This window comes from Bactrocera latifrons, unplaced genomic scaffold, assembly GCF_001853355.1.
Source record: "Bactrocera latifrons isolate USDA-ARS-PBARC rearing strain unplaced genomic scaffold, ASM185335v1 scaffold_724, whole genome shotgun sequence".
Classification (NCBI taxonomy): Eukaryota; Metazoa; Arthropoda; class Insecta; order Diptera; family Tephritidae; genus Bactrocera; species Bactrocera latifrons.
This window is the reverse complement of record NW_017537406.1, coordinates 38655-62785: the sequence shown is the minus strand read 5'-3', so window position 1 is coordinate 62785 and position 24131 is coordinate 38655. Positions and strand designations below refer to the sequence as shown.

Below are 24131 nucleotides of genomic sequence, written 5' to 3'. Positions count from 1 at the left end.
GGGTTGGGCTTGGGAGGAACCCGAAGAGCAGTCGCCTCCACGCGGTGGGTTCTGGGTGACCAGTACAGGTTAGCTGAGAGCTGCAACAATTCTCACCTTGCGCTGTGGCGCGCCGCATTTTCGCTCGTATCTCGGTAGCAAATGACGTGATAAATCATTTTTGTTTTATACATTTTGTCATGAGATGCGTATTTCAGGCGCTAGGTAGACAATTTCACGATTTCAGCGAATTTCCGAAATTCCAAGGCCGTAGTTGGAGTTGAAGATGCAATCCGATCTCAAAACAAAAAAATGCATTGGAATCAGGAAGTACTAAGGCAATTTTTCCGCACTATTAGAAATCCCGAATCGAAAAAAGTCCGGAATCGTCCCACCCTAATGTATATACAAACCTATGTATTTGAAATAGAACAGAAGTGCACTAGTTAATCAGTGTTTAGGGGATGATATACGAATCGACCTCTGTCGAACATTTCAATCATTGAAGCATTAGTTTGCATCATTCGGGTATTTTCTGCTGATGCGAATGTTCATAAACAAATCAGGTATAAGCTGATCGCTGGTGATTCAAATTTGTTCTTCATCTCTGATTTGAAGACAAACGGTGCGCTTCGTGTGCATGAACCGAACTGTCAGAATCAGACAGAGTAACGGATCAGTACTTAAGTATAAACAAAAATTAATTACTCGTTGTAGTTCTCTGCTTAGTACCTTCGCCTTATGCATGGATGAAATGTATGTCTATTTTATGGAGAAGGGGGCTTCCAAAAGCTTCATCTCCACTATTTTCCACCGCTTCTGCTGCAACTAATTGATCTAGCGGGTTACTGCGGTCGATGAGCGCCAGATGTCGTTCCTAAAACTCTCTGCTTTAGACGTGGTCTCTTTGTCGTCCGTGTGCTTGACGTATAGCTTCTCGGCTACATCACTGAACTTTCTGATTTGCAGGGATGCCCTCGGGTCGATGTCTGTCAAACACTGCCTCTTTTCAGCTTTGAACTCCTCTATATAGAATGGAGAAATGCATTCCCTTATGCCCAGTTAACATCCGGGAGGAGGAATTTTTGCCGACCTTATAGTAGATAAAAGTGTTAGAATCAGGGAACTACTCAAGAAAAGTTGTATTTTTATTTTTACCTGTTAACATTTTCTCGAAATTGATGTCATTTGGCATCACCCAACTTTATGGTTTTGACTAACCACCTACGGGTAAGCTATTAAAAATTTCCATTTGTTGAAGCAAATCAAATTTTAAATTGTATAAATATTAGTTATTTTTGTCAGCTTATTGCAAAAAAAATTAAGTTTGTTGTACAATTCCATTTTTGCTCTACGTGTTAAAAATTTTCCGAGGGCCAAGACTGTACTTTGACACTTTTTTGTTGTAAAATATTTTTTATGATTTTACATTACTTATTGATGCATTCATATGATTAAAATAAACTTTATATTTATAATAACTATGTCTTGATATTTTTATTTATGCCTGTATAAGTTTATTAAATTATATGAGCTATACCAGGGTGACAATTTCAAAAAATCGTTTTTTTTCGCTTTATCGATAGCTTATATTTTAAAAAATATCTTGAATAGTTTTGTTTTTGAATGTCAGCGTTCTAAAGAGCGACGCATGTAGTATAAATAGGATAGTTGAAACTTTAAACTCGTTTTTCTCGAAACGAAAATTTTCAAAATCGCTTACCGATTACTCGTCCTCACTTTTTTTTTTGTCATGGAACACGTTACCATATCTCATTTATTTCAAGTTATTTTACTCAAGTTACTGCTTACACAGCCAGTCAGGTAGAAGGACGGACAGACAGTCACTCAATTCAACTCGTCAACTTCATAAACTTACATAAACGTGCGCAGTGAAATTACACTTTGACACTGCCGATACAAAAAGCCTGCTCCTCTTCCTGTTTCACCTTGGTACCCATCGATGAATACATGGATTTCGTCGTATCATTGGTGCGTATTTCACCATAGAACATAGACCGGGAACAGCATTCCGATCACATGCCAACCTAACTCAAGTTTTGTAGTAAGGTCGAGTATGATTACATGCTCATGGTGAGCCTTGAGCCGGCTGGCCGTAGGCCATGCATCTTACTTTACTTGAATGTGTAAAGTCAGGCATCGAAGATGCCCTTCAAAGCATTCGTTAAGTTGGGTTTCATAACATCCCTTTTATTTCCTTTTTCTTTTCAATAGCGCTTTCTACTATATCTTACTTTCGCGTTTCGTTTTTCCGTTTGAACTTTCGAAGAATACTACAGGCTGGCAGTGTACATCCCTCTGTTGGATACAAACGTCGAAGATTTGAAGACGCGCTTTTGTAAAGAAATATTGGATGGATTTCAACTGAGTTTACTGCTTCCGGAAGAAGTATGTGCTTCGAAAACCAAAGAAATAGAAAATCTTATTGACTGCTTGATAGATAGATGACGTTTGAATCTCAACGCTGAGTGAATGAGTTAGAGAAAGAATATCGCATTGACAAAGTATCCCAATTATAAATTGAAATTCGCACTCGGCTGCTGGCTACTAATTTTTCTATGTTGGAAAATTTGGCGGATAAACCGCAGAGAATGTATCAATCGTAGTATTATTTATTATATTCAAAATTGGAGACAGTCTTAAATAATTATTTTTGAAATAAAATGGCGAATTTTTAGTTTATAAAAATTTCTGTTAATTAATATTTTTTCAGAGTAGTAAAATTACTAATAAGCCAAAAGCAAGTGTACATCCAAACCCGTTCGATCAATTTGAACTTAGAACATTTTGACATTCCGATGTTATAGAGCACAAGTGGGCGAAATCGGATAATTCCTATATAAAACAGTTTTAAATGTCATCCGATACTTTCACGTTCCTCTGTACAAATCACGAACCAATCGAAATATTAGATTAAAATAGTGCCTTCGAGGTGAGCTACCTTCCAAATAAAAATTGTCCAAATTGGAACGAAAACTATTTAAGCCCCTGAAAACCGGAAATATGGACTTCAGAGCCTAAGGTTGACTTTCTAAAAAAGATATCGGTCAATGTGTGAGATATATAAAAAATAAGGAGATAATCCTTTTCTGATAATTATAGGTCTGTATGTCAAAAATGGGTTAAATCGGTTCAACTTTTCCTTTAGTCCCCATATACTGTATATAATAATTTTCGAACTTATGACTGACTTTATACCCCAATATGTGAATAAGCGTGTTTTTCTTCTAACGGTCTATCTCTGCAAAGCATGAATTAGCCCCCACATTATTAATGATCCGCTTAATTTTACTCCTTTTTCTGTTAATAATTTTTAGTAACACCAAAAATAGATAAAATGGAAAAATATAAGTTTTTTAGACTTCCGATTGGACTTATGTGATTTATATCGGCCACTATGTAAGATACCTTAACAAAATTAACCGAAAGTAGAGTGTTGAGTATTCTTAACCCTTTATAACTCAACTAAGTAAAAACGGAAAAACTGTATCGTTTCTAATAGATTTCGGATAGAAATGAAATACGTGTTTTATAGTTTAAACAATTTTTTTTATGCATGTGACAGATATGTCACGTTATGTAACAACGTCTCTAAGCTCATTAAATAATAATATTTGTATTTCGTGAATGTTTTTTAAGAAGTGTGAAATTCTTTGAAGCAGTTGTTTTGCTTGTTGTAGCATAAAGCCACACCACATTTTTCACATACCGTTTGTGATACTCCAACACATCCTGGACGCTTGCAACGAATTCGTTGTTCTGCCCATACCGGCCAATGTCCAACTTGATCTTGTCTAACTGCCATAGGAGGAACATGTTGGGCTGGGCCCTTATGCTTTTTAGATTGTATCTCCGCTTCAATTCCTCTTCGTTTCATAGTGGACTTTGTACCCAATTTCCAACATCTAAACGAAAATTTGCAGATCTAATTTTTTTTTTCTTTATGAGCTCTTTTGTATAAGAGCCAAGTAATAGATATTGCAAGGTCTGAAAAGTGATAAAATAGACGAAGGTGCCATCGCTTGCTTCTTAGCAATATCTTATAGCGGCCCATGATGCTGTCAATGAGATCAACCCCACCCATGTGCCGATTATACTCGGCTACAATATAAGGTCTTTCAATATCTATGTACGTTTTCTTTGCCTAATCATAGCGGCGTACTGTAAACTCCAGACAACGGTGGCTATATCTATTCCTCATACATTTCCAACATATTCTACGCTGTGACCACAGCTCTTTTTCGAAATATCCTTATCTGTTGGCAGTTTACAGTCAGGTATCATRTTTCKTCGTATTGTTCCTAAACTAAGAATTCATTCCTTGGCCAAGTATTCTATAAGTGACAATGACGTGAAATAGTTGTCGAAATAAAGTTTATAGTTTTGGTTCTTTGGAATATTTCTGGCCAGTCTCATGACAACATTTGAAGCAGCACCTAAATTTGGTTCTCCGGGTTGCAAAATATTTTCAGTTCCAAATTCCACTTCAAAACTATAGGCGAATCCGTTAGGGTCGCAAAGTACAAATATGTTAAATCCCCATTTTTTCGGCTTTTTAGGGTTATATCGTTTTAGGTTACGTCGAGCTTTGGTGGAGCAAATTTGCTCAGCTACACATAACTGACTTTGTAGCGGGATTTTTTTGCAAGTTTAGTTTAGTTTTGCCTATATTGTTCGAATTTTAAAAAGTCTATCAGCTTGGGGATGATCACGAGAAAGCATCTTAGAATTGTCATTAAAGTGAATACATTGTCTCAATTTTTCAAACTTATTCGCTGCCATTGTTTCCTTTATGAAAGGTGTACCGATTTCGTTTTTCCAATGTTTCGTCACTCTCGGGAGGTGCACCAAAGACATCATGTATGTTATCCCAATAAGTTGTTGAATGTCGATTTCGGATACATGGGATCCTTTTCCCTTATGTATAGGTTAGTTTGTTGCGCAATATCTTTGATTAATTCAAGAGGAAATATATTTAGGAAAAGCTGTATGGGTGTTTCCAAATCCAAAATATCAGCAGTGAAACCTTTCCTTTCCAGTGAAACGTATTTGATGTTCGTATAGTTCAATATTCTTTTTCTTCCAGACTACATTAATTTTTGGTTTAGCGCGATGTGACGATCCTTCCTGAGTGGCATTTGTAGGCATGGCTGATTCCTCTAAGCGAACGTCAATATCTTCCCTTTCGTTTTCCAAAAGAGCGCCATTTTGCTCACAATCGAGTTCAAAGTCTCAACTTGTATCGCCCTCAAGTTCAAAATCGGGAGCTGTAACGCTATAATCTTTCATAATTCATCAACTCTTCAAGAATTTTATCAGCAGATAAGTTACGAGACGCCATTCTGGTGAAGTATATAAGCAATCAACACAAACAAATTTTTAGTGACTCTTATTACTCAATGTTACAGAAATGGTACAAACCTAAACTTCACTATATATTGTTTTAGTGAACATGTTTCGTATTATCTTATAGAAATTAAACATAATAATGAACTTACCTGGAACTTTCCACTAAATATTTCATTAAAACACTAAAAATTTTCTTATTTTTATCTTTTCGGTAATTGCAAGCATGTGCATTTACTAACTTTACCACAGCGAAAAAGAAATTACCGTTTTATAAGTGATGCCAATACATAAAAAACCAGAGAATTCTAAAATTGAAAAATACGAAGTGTGACAGTGCTGCTACATAATACTAAAAAGGGAAAAATTAATTTTCCTATGTTTTGTACCCTCTAAAAGGGTTTGTAACATATCTGTCACATGATGCTATAAAGGGTTAAGTTTAATGTGAAATTCTATTAAACTACATACATACTATATAATAATAGCTGTTAATCTAACAAAATTATTATATTAGTGGCTTAGTGCTGAATATGAATGGACTTGGTCTAGACGTTGGTGTTAATCTCATAGTTATGACCTGTGCGCAAAAAATGATCTACATTTTTTTCTATATTAGTAGGACTGCCAGTGACATCTGTGCCAAGTCACATCAATCATTAGTGCCGTAACAAAGTGTATTCAACAAAGTGAACTAAGTATTTGGCTTACGTTTATTTGACAATAAAATAGTAAACAATTCATGTATTTGTTTATATTAACCCGTGTGGTTTTTTTTTTGATCTTGAACAATATGAAGCCACTTGCTTTACATACATATATATGATAATATAAACGTAACAGAAATAGAGACAACCAATTTATTTGTTCTGAACGCTATAATGAATTCATATTTATTTTACAAACAATTACATACGTGTATAAATGCAACATTATTCACAAATTTTATTGTAACTATATATATACGTCGTAACCAGTACCCCGCCAAACTATTAGAAACTGTATACAGATGTTTATGGACTCTTTAAATTATAATAGTTATTATAATTCTTTCATATAGTTCATTCCAAAGCATAAATCAAAAATTAAATGAGTAGTTTTGTTTCTAATATTGTATTTTCAAGTAAGTGTATAAAACATTTTTTTGTCGTTGTGATATTTTTGATGCAACTGTTTATTTTTCAAATTTTTGTTCAAATGCTTGATTCGAAAATGTATCCTGCACCTAAAAAACAATTTGACATTATCCTCATTATCCTCAAGAGCAATATCTTTGCATTTATCAAAAAGTATGTCTACCAAATTTCTGTCACTGCAAATGTTGTCGTTATTCACATTTATAAACACGTCTTCTAAAAGTTTAACTGGTCTAAAAAATTTTGGTTCGGTTTTTTAAGTCCTGTCCCCCCTCGCTGGTCTACCCATGTCCATGTACAATCAGTTGAAATTCTGTCACCTAAATTTAATTTGTGTATTAAAAAACCACCCAAATATTCCAGTCCATCTTCAAAAGTAAAATAATCAGTGTTTGTGCGTTATATTTTCAAATGATGTTGATTATACAAGTATGTTCATGTGATACTTTGCAAGGCAATTTTCCTCTACAGGTTAGAGAGGGCTTGATGCATGGCCTTGTTTAAACTAGACAACCAAAAATAACTTACTCTTACTTACTAATAACTTGCACTTACTGTGCACCACAAATTTACACCAATTCCACAACAGAAACTCCTTACCACAAAAACTACAGCACAGCATGTATAGCTTCCGATCAGTTGTTAAAATTTTCGCGCAAACAAGTTTGTCTTGAGACCTAATCAATAGTAAAAACGTAAAATTTCTATTTATCAAAATATGAGGGTTTCTTACTTTTTTTCTTGAAGATTRGGAAGTAAGTTTAATGAGGGTACTGCATCGGGGCTTAGTCGTCTTCTTTTAAGGGGAGATTCTTTTATTTCCTCCGCCTTAAAATGTAGCCCACATATTCTCGATGACGCCACATACTTTTTCCCATTCCTTCAGTTGCGAATTGTCAGTTGGAGCACAAAACATTGGTAAGTTGCTTCCATGAGTTGTTTTGCATAGGCAACAAGTATTCGGCATTTTATTCAGTTATTTAAAAAAATATTGTTTTTCGTTTTGAAATTTTGAATTTCCGAATTTGAATTTTTGAATAAATGTAAGGGTTAAGTCAATGACAACATTCATGTCAAATAAGCGTAAAGAAAAATTAAATGTCATATACTTAGTTCACTTTGTTGAATACACTTTGTGCCGTGATAATTGTTTGTCGCGAGAATTAATATTTCCTGATTCAAATTAATCCAAAAATTTATTTTTTAGTTATGTACTCACACGAATGCTAGTATCAGAACTTTCTTTACTTAAACAGAACTTCTGAGCTCTATGTTTACTTTACATATAGATTATTGTTGAGTGGCATATGGCTGTTGGATATTGTTTGGACTTTGTACCTAAACACGTGGTTTCTACGTGATTGCATCCTTTGGGTGAGCGTTGTTGCTATGCAATGTGTAGCATGATGTCGTGGTTAGTGTTATAGATATAATACTAACCTAAGCAAGTGTTTTGCAGTGCACTCAGAATTCCTTCCGACCGGCCAAGCTTTTAATAAGGAATACTATTTCAGTGTTATGCGTCGTTTGCGCTAAGTTATTCGAAACGTGGATAGCTACGCGCATTGCACTGTATTCCGAAAATTAACTTTAACAGTTGTTAAACTGTTTTGAGGATTGGAAAAAACGTTGGTACAAATGTACTGGGGCCAAAGGGGATTATTTTAAGGGGAATGACATACAGTGGCAGAGAATTTTTAAATTAATAATAAGTCTTACTATTATTTTCTCATATTAGTGTAATATTAATTTTCCTCCTATTACGGTTTCAAGACCATTAAATTGAAGATAGAGGAATTCAACTTCAGATCAACCCAACCCTTTTTAGGTTTTACGATTTTAAACTGTTTTCAATCGAAGTTAGATTGGATTTTACAGATAATTAATCAATAACTATTCTTCAGTTCAAACATTTAATTTTAGTTAAAAGGTTTATTCCTACGAATAGTAGATTGTATCGACTCTTTATGTTCGAAACACTTCCCTAAGTTTTGTTCTAAGGTCTCCAAATTATAGTTTGTTTCGTCCAGTTTCCGGATTTTACTCCAGTTTTTTAAATAAAAGTATTTGAATACAAAATGCAAAACACGTATTTTTAAAATAGGTTTTGAAAATAAAATACCTTCTTAAGGATAAGCACTTTTTTTTTTTTTAACTAGTATTTGTTCAAAGAGTTCATCTTTAATTTTTCGCCTATTGGGCCTCATAACCATTCCACCAAACGAAAATAGTCTGTTCAAATATCATTGAACATGCTTACTTATCAGCAAAGCCGAAATTCTACTAAATATAAATACCTATTTATATATTAATATACATACATACAAATTAAAACAAAAATAAATGTAAGACGAGTCTGCATGTACCGCATAGTATTAACATCATAAAAATAATAATTGCACTGTGGAACATTTTTGGGATTGTTGGGTGGGGGGGGGGTTGTGAGAAATTCCAAGTCAGGGGTTTGCCAAATTTTGCCAATTTTTTTTGCCAAAATGTTACAACTAAGAGAAAAAACATCAAGATAAGGAAAAAATTTAAAAGGTCATAAAAAAAACTGACAGATACGAACGCCAAACCCTTTGAGTTTTTTACTATACTGACTTAGTTCCATCACCCTGACTTAAAATTTCTCACCCCCCAGATTAGCTGTTTTACTGTGTTGTAAGACGGGTGTATATTCCTGCATATTAAACTGATCACATAAGCCGTTTTAGCAGAGACTAAATGCAGTGATCTAACTGCTATCCAAAAAATAATCAACGGCAGTGAGGCCCAGCAAGGTCAACTAGGCGACCAAGTAAATACATGTACCTCCAACGATTTCTTTGGAGAATACCAGCAGTTACACAAAGACTTACGAAAAATGTTGCGAAAAAAATCATGGGTATAAACAGGAAAAAAATTCTTGATGCCCAAGCGGATTTATCCGAAACGGTGTTGCACACGTCCAACACTTTTCCAACAAAGTCTGACATGACAAATAAATACAAATCAGATACATTTGAGTTGAGTCTTGAAGATGAAGATTCCACAAAATCTCTACAATAAAAAGTGATGATATCAAACTTTTGAAAATTGTGTTTCTTCAAATGCACAATTTTCACACAAAGTACTTTTGAATCATTTTTCTTGAAGGTGGAAAATTATATTTTGAAATAACGGCGGATTATTTCCAAAATCTCAAACTTTGTAAAGTTTGTAAACAAGAAGGAGAGCCCGAAATAAGTTATAGTTCTCTTCAGCATGATGGAGATTTTACTTTAGAAGAAGAACCAGAAATTTTGTACCGTTTTGACTCCGATTTAAAATATACAAAATTTCAAATCTTTTATCTAGCATGCTTATATCTGTCTTCTACTGAGGAAGAAACAGCAGAAGAAATAGAGGAAGATAGAATGGAAAATGAAATTGAAGAAGTATTATTTGAATAATTACATCAAACATTCAATGACTAAGGAAAAACCAACTGAATTGGTACCTTGGCCCTTATCTCTTCTGGCAGGCTCACATTTTGAAGAAATGTGGGAAAGTGAAGTCCAGATTAAATCGATTGAAGAAATCGACCACATTTTGGAAGATGATGCTGAAGCGTATAAGAAGGAAGAGAAATTTAAATAATTAACGACCCAATTTATTGGGGAATACAAACCACTAGTAACTCAGTGTGCACATACACTCGCGCGAGTACTTAAAATGAAAAAAGAGTTGTTTATTTAAAAGGTACAATTTATTCACAGTTATCCTTTGTTTGCATTACAATGTTTTGCGAAATGACATATCGCATCGAATCGAATTAGAATGTGTTGATCGTTGTTGGCGCGGGTGGAACGATGACGATCGAGGCCAAAGTGGGAGTTCCGCGGCGCAGTCTGGAGTGGAAAGTACGAAGCGTTTGTGGATGGTCGGCTTGTATAGAACGAATATTAGATAACGAATGTGTGTATGGCTAATATTCAAATCCTTTTTTTTTTTGGTTTAGCTGCATGCGATGTAGTCATGCGGTGACCGCTTGCTGGGTGTGATGGTGTTCTCAATTGTGGAGTGATATAGTGTCATCAGCTGTGGTGAATTAAGGATTAGGATGCACCAGGTTTTCCGGGTAAAGTGGTGGATGCTTAACTCATTTAAACAAAGCGCAAAAGCGTTTTGGTTGGGCCAAATCGTAATCTTTCCAAAATGGAAGATGTATTTGGCGCTTCTAAAGGCATCAATATACAAATTTATAAAATATATCCGACCGTATCCATTGCATTGAAGTCAAAAACACATGGTGAAAATAATGGTAATTCAACGTTGGAATGTAATCTACTTAACGAAGAGCCAAATGAATACGTGGAAATTAAAGCCGCTGACGATGTAGGCATGACAGCAGAAGATGCAGAACGGAACCCAAAAGCCGAGATGAAGAAAAGGATGGGATGACTACCAACAAAATACGTACAACAATCACCGAAGGATGGAATCAGTGCAGAAGAGTATACAAAGATACAAAAAAGAAGCGTAAAATCAAAGGTATACCGTCGTTCAATGTAAAAGAAGAAAAGCGAACACGACTCGAATATCAACAAATAGTTACGAGCAAGCTATCAATGATGCCATACAGGAAGACGTATAGTCATCGTGAACATCACTTAGTTGATGACCATGACAGGATCGCAAGCTGTTGTCACCTGTCTAGCAGTCACATTTGGCGTCCGGCAGAATATTCAAAATTGAACATGTCGTTTTATTAAATAAATAAAGATAAGAAATATCATACACATACATATATGGGGTAATCGCTGTCTCTTATACACATCTAGATGTGTATAAGAGACAGGTCTAGCAGTCACATTTGGCGTCCGGCAGAATATTCAAAATTGAACATGTCGTTTTATTAAATAAATAAAGATAAGAAATATCATACACATACATATATGGGGTAATCGTATTCTAAGTTATCATAAGATTGTCCATTTATTACAAAATTCACTATATTTATTACAGCGTTTTATCCAAAAAATAGTTATTTTACGTTTGACGATAAAGTTGAATGAAAGTACGGCGGAGCGCTAAATATGTGATCCATTCCCTCGAGTGGTTGAAGTAAAAGAGAAAGAGTCGTCTGTGCGTAAATGGAGTGTCGGTTTTCTACGGCGTCGTAATGTCCAACTCATTGAGTCGTCACGCCGCGTAATGGCTGGTGAGTGCCGGTCGTTGGAGAGAGATGGCAGATGGGTGCTGTTAGCAAAATCWGSTGTGGSCTGGCGTGGCGTAGTTGCCACATCCACTCCCCTTCCAGCGACTTGGTCTAAAGGAGAAAGGCACGAATTGTTTTGTGTTGGTGTGGGTTGTGATGTGGGTGGTGATTTTTGAGGTGTGGATTGTGAGTTGTCTGTTAACTCAATGTATGCTGGCTTCAGCATGTCGATTGAGACTGTTTTGTCTGCCCCATTGATCCTGATGATGTAGGTTTTGTCGTCTACACTCTGGATGACTTCGTGGGGTCCAGTGTATGGTTGTTCCAGAGGCTTCTTGATGGAGTCTACTCTCTTGAAGGCGTGGGTGCATGTGTCAAGGTTTTTGAGTAGGAACAGCTTGTGTTTGATGTGATGAGCTGTTGGTGTTGGCCTGATTGCTTGGATGATTTGCCTGTATTGCCTCACGAATGCTTGTGGATCAGCTGGTGTGCTTGCTGTAACGAAGAAGTCACCGGGTTGACGCAGTGTAGTCCCAAAAAGCATTTCAGCAGACCTTGATCAGTGGTGATTGTCAATAGTGTACCGAATTGACAGATCCACTGAGTGTAAAAGGCGTCTGCAACTGTCTCAGCTGCCATGTTGTTGAGTGGTATGGCGTGTGGCCATCTGCTGAAGCGGTCAATGATCGTCAGACAGTAGCGAAGGTCCTTGACTCTGGGCAGCTCTATGAAAACCAGGTGCACATGCTCGAAGCGATTATCTGGTACGTCAATGTGATTTGGTGTGGTGCGATTGTGACGATAGACCTTAGAACGTTGACATGGTATGCAGCGTCTGGACCAGAGGAGCGCGTCTTTTCTAATACCTGGCCAGACGAATCTTCCGGTGAGTTCCTTAGCTGTGGCCCTGCCACTACGGTGAGAAAGACCATGGATGATGTCAAAGGCCTGGCGTCTGAGTGGCTGTGGAAGATAAGGTCGCACRATRTTATTAGACACATCACATAGTATATCATGACCTTCCATATTCAGCAGGTGCAGCTTGAGAGATGTGCTGGATTGGACATCACTAAGCTGGTCATCTTGGAGTTGTGTCAGCGCAATGGTCTCAGCATCAAGTTTGGTTGGCATGGTTATGGCATTGATCCTYGAAAGCGCATCAGCTACGACATTTTCTGTGCCCTTGGTATGGAAAATCTGATTTGAAAACTGTGAGATGTAGTCCATTGGCGTTTGGTGCGTGAAAGCCAGGCGCGTGTCTTGGATGACACTTCTCTTCTAGTTTTGCCAGGCTTGATCTGCAGAAGGTGTTCACTGTTGTCCATGTGGCATACCCAGAAATTAAAAAGGTCCAAAAGGAGTGGTTACAGAGGTTTTGGCGATGTCTGACTTGGCCATGGGTATCTGGTGGTAAGCCCTGACTAGATCGATGTACTGGAACTGTATTCGCGTTTAGTTTTCGATAGTCACCTGTGGTGCGCCATCCACCAGTTTTCTGTGGCACCATATGGATAGGGCTAGCCCATGAACTGCTCGATGGACGGATCACGCAGGAGGTCAAAGTCATCTTTAGCTATTTGTAGTTTCTCGCCGGTGAGACGTCGTGGGCGCTCAAATACTCGTGGCCCAGTTGTCTCAATGTGATGTGCGACTTGACTGTCAGTGGCTGTGACAGGATTGGTGCTGGGATGAGTTATGTCGATGAATTGGTTGAGTAATTGCAGGTATTCAGCGTCATATGCACCAGAACAGATTGAGCGGTCGATTGTTGAAATGCTGTGTACCGTGGCCTCAGATAGGGTGCCGTGAGTTGTGCATGACGTGGTTGTATCGATGAGACATCGTCTAGTCATCGATCTAGAAGCAATGCAAAGTGGACCAGGAAGTCTGTACCGAGAATGGCTGATATTATAAAAGACCAATTAAATGTGCAGCGAAGATTGAAGTCAAGGGTGATGACTTTTCGACCGTAGGTTCGGATAACGGTCCCGTTGGCTACGAAGAGAGTCAGATAATCTTCATCTTCACTATAGAGACGGTGATAATAGCAGAACCTCTTTTTGTCTGAGGCTAGCTCTTTCTTCGATAATGACTGCTGGAAACGGCCAGATGCAGGTTGGGGTCGGTTTCGAGTAATTCCCTGGTCCTTGATACAGATCACCAGGTCGGCTATGGCAAGTTTAAGACCTGACAAGTCCTTTGCCATGCTGGTGAGCAGAGAATTTTCGAATTTGTCGCCSCTGTGTGCTGCCTGGGCAGGCTGGTGATGTGTAGCCATAAGGGAATGGCCAGCCTGGTTTTCCATTAGCTCGTCTGCAACTTCAGCAAGCTCATCTAGAGGGGCATCTCTGAGTAGTTTGAGACACCGGCTGGTTGATGWTGGTAACAATGCCAACCATTTTATACGCAGTAAGTCCTSTGAGGCCCTGTCGCCCATGAGAATTCTGAGTTGGCGCAGGAGCTGGCTAGGTTTTTAATCATCGAGTTGAACCTCCGTAAGGGCTCGGTGAAGCTGGCGGTCGCTGGATTTCGAAAACCGCTTCAATATCTCGTCCTTCAGCTTCGCGTACTTGTCGGTCTCTGGTGGATTCTGCAGGAAGTCCGCTAGCTGTAACATTGAATCAGTGTCCAAAGCRCTAACGATTTGATTGTAACGTGATGCGTCATTTGTGATACGGGCCACCTGTAACACTGCTTCAACCTGAATAAACCACAAACGAGGCTGGATGGACCAGAACTGCGGGAGTTTGCAACTGGACACAGCTACAACTGAYGCAGTGTTCTGGGTTACATCGGCGGCGTCACCGATGGTCGGTGTTGGGTCGTTTGTGGTCATGTTCGAAGRGATTGGTGTTAAGACGTTTGGATTACTAGTGGACGTGTATGACGAGTTAAAATTCACTGATTTGTTTGGCGTATGCTCTAATGGCATATCAATGAATCAATTGAGAACACGTGGTCACTGGTTAGCACGAATTTTGTACAGTGATGAAATTACAACGAGCGTGCATTTGCAATTAATATTAACGTTTGCGCTTATCTGTCTGTATATTTTGTTAATTAATGATATCAAAGTGTTTGAATTTGAAAATACGCGGCGCCTCACTACACGTATGGGGAAAAATTACACTTTAACGCGTGGAGAGACAGAGTTTTGAAATCCAATTTAATCACGTCGCGGAGTCACCAATATGGGGTAATCGTATTGAAAGTTATCATAAGATTGTCCATTTATTACAAAATTCACTATATTTATTACAGCGTCTTATCTAAAAAATAGCAAACTTTTCAAAGTTTACCAAGACCTACCAACTCTACCTCATTTCAAAATATACAAATCGAGGTAAATATGGACGTAGATGAAAGCAGCTTTCTACATAAAAATGCTTTTATGTACTTTTGCGGTTATTTGTACTATAAATATTTTAAACAACATATTTGTTTAATGCCATTGTCAAGATTTGATGGTGGTATTACCGAATTATAACTGACATATTATTTGAAAAAATGGTTAACCTAAAACCGTACTATTGTTGTGAAAATTCTTCTATTATAAAATATCTATTCATTAGAATTAGAACATATTTCCTAGTAAACGCTTTTAATAAAAAAGTAAAGCAAAGTGATTTCAAAAACGTAAAGTTCTTGTGTGTTACACATAAATAGTAATCACGCCCGTTTGTCTGTCTATATGAGTCGGAATTTATATGTATATATGTCAGTCTGAATTATTTTGTATTTGTCAAAAAGTTTATCTGTCGAAGGGCGCATTTCCAGAATTACCTTGATCTGAATTTTAGCGATTAGGTTTGTACGCTTATAATCAATATTTTTTTTCTTTTTGTTTTTTAAGTGTTTTCGTGTACCAGGTATTGGACCCTTCTTTCCACCACTATTCCTTTGATAGGGTTTTTAATAAGTATTTCGCTGTGGGTGATTTAGAATATTTTGTAAATATTATTTATTACTTAGTAGATTGTTTTGAATATTATTGTTGAATTGTACTTGATTTTTTATATATAAATTTTTATTTTTGTTAAAATTAACAAGCCGATCTTTAAGACTTGTATTGTTAATGTATACATACAATGGAATAGTAACTGATTTTTTTATATTTATTTTGGTTTTTGTTTAAATATTTTCCAGTTGATTGCTTTGAAATATATTGCCAATGTTATATTTTTAATGTAATTAATATTCATGAATTGTACCTGACTTTATACATATATTTATTTTTGTCTAGTCATATTTTTTATAATAAGTAGATTGATTTAAAACTGTAAAATAAAAAAATAATAAATATAAAAAGGGTGAAAATAGGCCTCCTGGGGAACCGAACACCCAAAAAAGATCGGTAGCGCGCATGTATTGCAACCTCAGAGGTGGTGAGGAAGAGCAATAAATATCCAATAAACTTTTGTTTCAAAAATATTCTTGAAATTTTTCATTAATGTTTTCCGTTACAAATACTTTTTCACAAAAAAATTGATCTACTTCATTTCTTTTAATTACATCTCTGTGCCTAAAAAAGGCAGATTTYGATCAGGTGATCTCAGCTGTGAAAAATTCTTGGAAAACAGCTGATTCTTTTGTTACTTGTAGGGTTATACAATGGTCGTAATGGCCGACTCATTGAGTCGTCACGCCGCGTAATGGCTGGTGATGGCTGGTGAGTGGTGAGTGAGGGTGCTGTTAGAAAAATCAGCTGTGGGCTGGCGTGGCGTAGTTGCCACACATATCCATACACAGTCCACAGATTTTAAATAACCATTTCCTTCCCTCGGCAATAGTATGTTCAAATATCATTGAACAGCTTACTTATCAGCAAAGCCGAAATTCTACTAAATATAAATATCTATTTATATATTAATATACATAAATACATATATATATAATGCATTTACATGCAATGCACATCTAATAATAAAAATAATGCATGGGGACACAATTCATAAATTTACAGATGAGATAACAAGAAACACACACACACATATTATATATTAAATTGTTTACTTAAAAACAACCCCATGTAGCATAAAACATATCAAGCAGCATAAATAATACACTGCAATATATACAAACATGTACACATACACATATTATTTAAGATAGTCTAAAATAGTATATAAGTAATGAAAACCTGAAAATAAAATTAGAATGAAAGATTTCTCACTTGATGTAAGACGTTTCATCTCTACCCAACAGTGTTAAGGAATGACAAATCTTTTGTCGAGTTTAAACAGAGTCATTCAACGCAGGCAGAACTCGGTAAGCGGGTATTATATTTGAGGAAGACATTTTTTTTATATTTGGATACCTGTACAAGGATCCTTCATCCTTTGAATATAGTAGTGTTTTCAGATCTATTGTAGTAGTATTAACATTATTACTGGCTGATGAAGAATCAGAGACCTCAACAAGCATATAATAAGATTCTTTTCTTTCCATCTTTTTATCAGAGTCAGTCTGTTGGACTTGGACTTTCTCATTTCTGAAACAAATACATCTTTGATGTATTCTCTGTTAGCTTTTGGCACTCATTTCATTTTTAAAAAGGGATAAGATTGATGCTATTATGCCATATCTTGCTTTTGGCTCCTCTAATTTACGAAATCTTACAAAACGCCTATTAAGACTTTCTTTAATAACATCTATCAATACTATATGTAGATTATCCATTTTCAAGATAAAATTAAATTAAATTAAAATTCTTAAAATTCTTCTTAAAATTCTTTGCATTCTCATCAGGTCAGGTATAAGGCATCCATGGTAAGTATCTTTGTCCCCTTCTAAACTTCTGATGTCATCAGCTTTGAACAGCTTACATATGGCCAATGTCCAATCCTTGTTTCTTTAAAGTTTCATTTAGGGTACCCTTTACTGCCAGTAGATCGTGAATGCAATTATAGTTTGAATTCCATCTTGCTGGACATAGAGACGTAGGGGATTGATTCTAGATAATTTCACAGGCTTTATGAGACCTCGAACAGAGATTCAAACTGCTTGACATTTGGCCATAGCTGTGTGTGGCAAACCTTTCATGATTAGGCAGTTGCAACTCTTTAAATTCTCCAAATGACTGCAGAAATTGTCTTAATCTCCATCGTCAATATTATCATGCATTATATCAATATTTTGAATAAGAGTTCGTTATTTCACTTATTCCTATATCTTAATCTTGTCCATATATTCTAAAAGCTTTGAGCATATTTGATCCTTTGTCCGTCTTTATGTATTTATTTTTGACATTTTCAAATCAAATTCAGAATGAATCTCTGCAATCAGCTCAGGTACATTATCATAACTATGTATTCCCTTAAATCTTCTACAAGCCACTACACTTACACTTTTTTTATTTAAACTTTTTTATCACAATCAATCCAATGAGCAGTTACGCCCAGACAACTTCTTTTTGATGATGACTATATATCAGCTATGGTGGATGTAAAATCAACCTTTCTCAATTGTTCTTTTGTATTTTCTATATATTCTGTATATTGTTCTGTAATTTTTTTTATAACTTGTTTGCCTACACATTATTTTCGGTGGAACACTTAATTGCTGTGCACCTTCAATTATAGTCTTAAAGGATTAATTTTCTACAATTGATATGGGAGACATGGTATTAACTAAAAAATTCGCAAGTAACTTGTCGAAATTAACTGACTCTGGTAAGATGACTCGAAGAGTAGATTGTTTCAATATTTTAGATGAACTGTATTCCTCGCCAGCAACACCAATATCTTTTCTCTACTGGTATGTTGAATTTTGAATTTCTTATAGTCTGCTAATATATCAACTTTTCTGCAAAATTTTAATTAATGGTTTAAAGCATACAAATTTGCGATTATATTATTTACTATTAAATTTTTGTTAGCTAGCTAATCAGTTTTGAATTCGAAATTATTTGTTTAACAAAATAAAATACAATTTAAATTTTTAACTTTAAGTTTTAAGTTTTTTTTAACTTTAAGTTGGTTGTAGAATTTAAACTTCCCCTAGTTTGCAAGTTCCAGATATATTTACGTCACTTCCAGAATCATAGCTAATGTCTTTGAAAAAGTGTTTTGATATAAATGGAATGTTCTTGTCCTGAAAAAATAAGAGACTTTATATCACTTATGTACTTTACCTACAATATACATATAAAAATGGACACAGGCTGACAGGTAGACGGATGGACAAACAAACAAAGTTATCCTATGAGGGTTCCTTATATGTATTCTCTTTTGAGGTAGCGTAAAAATTAGGAACGGCGCTTGACAAAATAAAGAAATTGAGTAAACTCAACGTCTGTCGCTTATCGTGCATATTAACTGTTATTATAAAAAATTATGTTAATTGAATAAATTATACGCTTTGGAATTAAACAATAACGTTGGTCGATATCGGTTAAATTTTATTTAAGTTATTCTAGTTGTAATAACAATGACTACGTACTTAACTACTTCATGCTTAGTTAAAAATTATTTATAAAAGGAATGTATTACTTACTGACTCGCAAGTTACTTCTTAATATTAAAAAAATTCTTCAGAATCAAAAAAATATTTTGTTTAATACGGGAAATTTGTTGTTGTTTCTTTTTCAAAATTGTCGTTGCAAATAGAAGCGATTGAAGAGATGTCCAACTCCTCTCTCACTGGAAGAGAGAGAACAATTGCTAAACGTCAAAACCTCCTTAATTTTGACACTTGATCGAATTCAAGAGGTTTGACGTTTAGCAATTGGAAACGAGCGATGGCCAGATTGAAATCTTACCAAAAAATATGTAAACGGAGTGATATGTTGCGTCGTTCAAGACCACATAAAAAATGTTCAACAATGAAAATTAAATAAATTTGTGAAACTTAAAGGTATTTGATGAAACGTTTTTTAATTTGAAGCATCATAGTATTATTTTCAATAGAAAATGATTAAAAAAATTGAATGATTGAGAGCTAACAAGCTTAAATCCTTTTATTGGGTATTGTTATAATATACTTTAAAAAGATTGAAATAGTTTCTCCATATAATAAATAACCTCTATAYAGTAATTTTATTCGTACTAAATATTGGGTGTTTTAATTTAAATGCCCAAAAATAACTATGTCCAATCTGGCCATAATGGTCGTTTTATAGAAAAAGGCCCCACCGCACTTTCAAAAAAGGTGTTATGATTGGTATGTTATTGCAGCACGTATAGGCTATGCAGTATATTTATGTTGCGTTTACATCGTCGTTGTTATTGTTTGCGTTATAATTACGGTGGCTTACATTGTAACATAATTCGCATCGGCCGTAATGTTGGATTACTGTTCTAGTTCACAATGACAACACTACGGTCACGATCAATGCGTTCGTAAATAAGGTAATCTTGGATTTAAGAATGTAAAATATAAAAAATGAGTTCAAAATTTAACAAAACTATTTTGTATTTTATAAATACTAAATATTTATATAGAATCTTTAAAATAAAATACAAAATAAATTTAGAAAAAAGTATTTCAAATATTAAATTAAAATAGGTATTTTGTATTTGCATTTCAAATTTTCGTATTTCAAATAGTTAACACGATTTCGTCAAATAATGTACACTAGTCAGAAAAAGTTTGCGTACAAGACTCATGTGCTTCCTAATTATTTAAAAACTTCCAGAAATAACTTAAAATTCGAACAAATTTTCTTTTTTATTTACAGGTTGGAATTCAGTTTTTGTATACATAACATTTTAATATTGTTGGATATAGATTAGGGTTAAAAACAAGAATGAAAACAAAAATAGACAAAATTGACTTCATAAAAAGTTTGCGTACAAAAAAATTACAAAACTGTATTTTATATGAAAATGACAGTTTCTTGTAACGAGTTGGATACCCTTCGCGTTGTAGGGCCTCTCTTAGTCGTTTTGGCATTGAATTTACGAGGTTTGATGTCTCCTCCGATGTGATTTTGCTCCATTCCTCAAGGATAACATTTTTTAGCATCTCCTTCGAAGAAATGTGGTGTTGGCGGATTCGACGTATAAATTCCATACGTGCTCAATGGGGTTGAGATCTGGTGATTGAGGGGGCGTATGTAGTTGTTTGGGCACATTGTAGAGGAGCCATAGCTTAACCATTTCTGCAGTGTGCTTGGGGTCATTGTCTTGCCGAAACAAATACCTGTCTTCCAATCCCAATTTAACTGCGCTTTGCTTTAAATTTGCCTTAAGAATGTCCAAATAAACTCTTTATCCATTGTTGACTCAGTAAACTGGATATTACCCACTCCTTTACTGGACATACACCCCCACACCACCACGCCACCACCACCGTGTTTCACGGTCGCCGCGAGATTTTCCTTATTGAGTGCAGTTCCGGGTTTTCTCCAAACAAGCTTTCGAATTTTTATTCCAAATATACAAAACTTGCTTTCTTCTGAGAAAATAACGCGTTTCCAGAACTCAGGCGGCTTATTAATGTGCTCGTTGGCAAATGCAACTCGTTTTAGCCTGTTGGTCAATGATATGAATGGCTTCTTTCGTGCGACTCGGCTCCGATAACCGGCTTTTTTGAAAATTTTGTATATAGTGTCACTGCAAATTGTTTTCTGGAACCTTATTTTAATATCTCTGGCAACATCTAAAGCCTTCACCTTTGGATTTTTTTGCAATTCCTTAAGAACGTAGCGCTTTTCACGGTGTCTTAGTTTAGGGGGATGCCCTGAACTAGGTTTGTGGAGGTAGAACCCATCGAATTGTACATTTCGATCACTCTTTGAATCGAGGAGTGTGCTCTGCCCACCGTCTGACCGATTTCGCGAAGAGTTTTACCTTCTTTCCATAATTTTACAATTATTTCTCTTTCACCACAGCTGGTTGGTTTATACAAATATGCTGGAAATTTTGTACGCAAACTTTTTCTGACTAGTGTATGTTGAATTCTTTCACAAAACTTTTTAATATTTCCCCTGTTTTGATCCTTGTAAGTTGCAAGAGTATAAAGTGTTCGGTTACATCCGATCTTAGGCCTTCGTTACTTGCTAATTCTAGCTATTGAAAAAAGTGTGATATTGCTTGTKTTTAAGATTCATTTAGACATCGCAAAAGCTCCGTTTTAGCTTGGTTTCAAAAACGGATCTATTTTGAACAAATGTTGGGAAAATGTAAAATATGTACACCTTTATTAATTTCGTTAAAAATGCTTTGAAATTTGCGTTTCGAATTAAAGTGAATCGGGTTGTATGTATAGAGAAAATAATCCACTATACATATGGTCAAATAACTAAAAATGTTTATTATATTGGAAAACATACTACTAAGTACTTGATAAATTAGTGAAAATCTATTACTGCTAGGTTAATCGTGCGCAAAGAGGGTCCCAACAAGTCCCGTGAATTTTATACATGTTCTAAGCGAGATGCTTCGTGTGGATTTTTCAAATGGAAAGACGAAGCTTTAAAACAAGGTATGTACCCTCGTTTATCTATTTTTTATTATCAAGTGTGTGATATTTGTGTGAGGTTGTGTTTTGCTTAGCTAAAAAATTAACATTGTAGACAAACAAAAGTAACGAATAAGTAAACTAAGTTGTTGAATTCAGACCTAGATTACGTGGGTTGGAGGATTAAAGAACCAAAGCAAACTTTAATCAACTAAATTGCTTTATTATTTTTAAAAACATTCTCCATTAAGATCTATACATATTTCCATGCGTTTGAACCAATTCTCAAAGCACCTTTGTCACTCTGATTGATGTATCTCTTATACTGATGTATTAACCAACCGCCTCTTTAGGTATCGAAAAATGTTCTCCTCTTAGTTTATTTTTTCTTACGGGAGTAAAGACATTCATTGAGTGCTCAAAAATGTTGTTATTTCAGTAGATGTGTCAAAGTTCGAGTTGTCGGGGTGAAGAGTAATCGGTCTTCGATGTTTGGTTTTCCCGATTTCTTGAAAGGCAACTGAGAAACAAATGGTTACGGACCACACAGAATCTATTGTTCTTGTAGTACTAATGGTTGTGAAAAGTGTTTTATTTTTTATTTTTTCTACAATCAAATTCAAATGCAATATTGAACGTATGTTAGTTCCACTCATGCCTATAGTTGTTTAAATATTACGATAGGTCACCCGACGACCTTGCTGTATCAGTTTGCGCACAGCATCAATAGTTTCCGCAACAAGAACTGATTTCAGACGACATCCCCATTCGTCTTGGAGTGTTCAACTACTCTAATTCACCATACTATCGATAAACACTGGTCCTTGATGGAGCTTCAACGCCAAAAGTTAAATTAAGATCATCGATGGACGAAAGTTGTACAAAATACTCATGAAAAAATTTTCACGATTTAATTCCATTTTTTGGCAGAGATGAATATTTCAAGTAGCTGTAAACAACACAAATAACGCTCGTATGTCGAAACGTTCTGAGTACATATTAAAAAATTTCAAACTTTATTATAAAGTTGTGAGATTGCAAACTAGGATTGCCAAATTCCTAAATATAAAACAATTTACGTACTAGGCGCATTAATAGGATGTAAATATTAGCCTTAAAATAACTCACAAATTAATGAATATATGGGAGCCAGTGGAACTATTTATTTAATTTTAAGGGGTATTTAAAGGCTAAAGTAAAATTATTACATATATCTCAACCTAACAAAAACAGGAAAACAAACATATTAAAAAATTCTTAATTAGTAAAGAGGTCGTTATCGGATAGACATTGCCAAAGATAGAAAATTCACAAATGGCATCGACTTGACAAAAAAATTGTATTCCCTTTTTTTGGATACTTTTTAACATAAAATTTCTATAGAACAGTCTTAAATGCGAATGCGATGAAAACTGACAACATAACCTTGGTTTTTCGGCTTCACTCACCTTTGAAACGATATTCGGCCAATTGATCGTCTGTTTCTGGGTCATAAGCATAAATCCAAGACTCATCGCTAATAATAATAACTAATAATAATAAATATAATTTTATGACATCCCGATAGTCGGAAATCATTGTTTCACATACGTTAAGACGAGTCGTGCTTTCACTTTTTTAAGCCCAAATTATCTTTCATAATGATTTTCATCCTTCCTTCCGATATTCCAACGATGCCAGTAAGATCTTTCACGGTAAATCGTCGATCATCAATCACCAATTACTTTATTTTGTCGACTTGTTGATCATCAGTTGATGTTGATGGCCGTCCTGGACGTGGTTTGTCGCCACCAAGTTCTCGACTTTCTATAAGTAATTTGTACGAATCAAAAACACTTGCTCGTAACAAACAATTATCCTTCTTCTTGATTGGCGTAAACACCGCTTACGAGATTATAGCCGAGTTAACAACAGCGCGCCAGTCGTTTCTTCTTTTCGCTACGTGGCGCCAATTAGATATTCCAAGTGGAGCCAGGTCCTTCTCCACTTGGTCCTTCCAACGGAGTGGAGGTCTTCCTCTTCCTCTGCTTCCCCCGGCGGGTACTGCATCGAATACTTTCAGAGCT

At 35.5% G+C, this 24131-nt stretch overlaps 1 protein-coding gene across 3 annotated transcripts in view; it reads left to right on the top strand.

The window, feature by feature from the left end:
• The window catches only part of LOC108976089 (DNA topoisomerase 3-alpha), a 57565-nt gene that overhangs the window by 27145 nt on the left and 6289 nt on the right, over nucleotides 1-24131 (top strand). For all 3 annotated transcript variants that reach the window (XM_018945003.1, XM_018945002.1, XM_018945001.1), the window contains one exon: nucleotides 21980-22089. In XM_018945003.1, the coding sequence (XP_018800548.1) occupies nucleotides 21980-22089 (110 nt within the window). The remainder of the gene's footprint in view (nucleotides 1-21979; nucleotides 22090-24131) is intronic.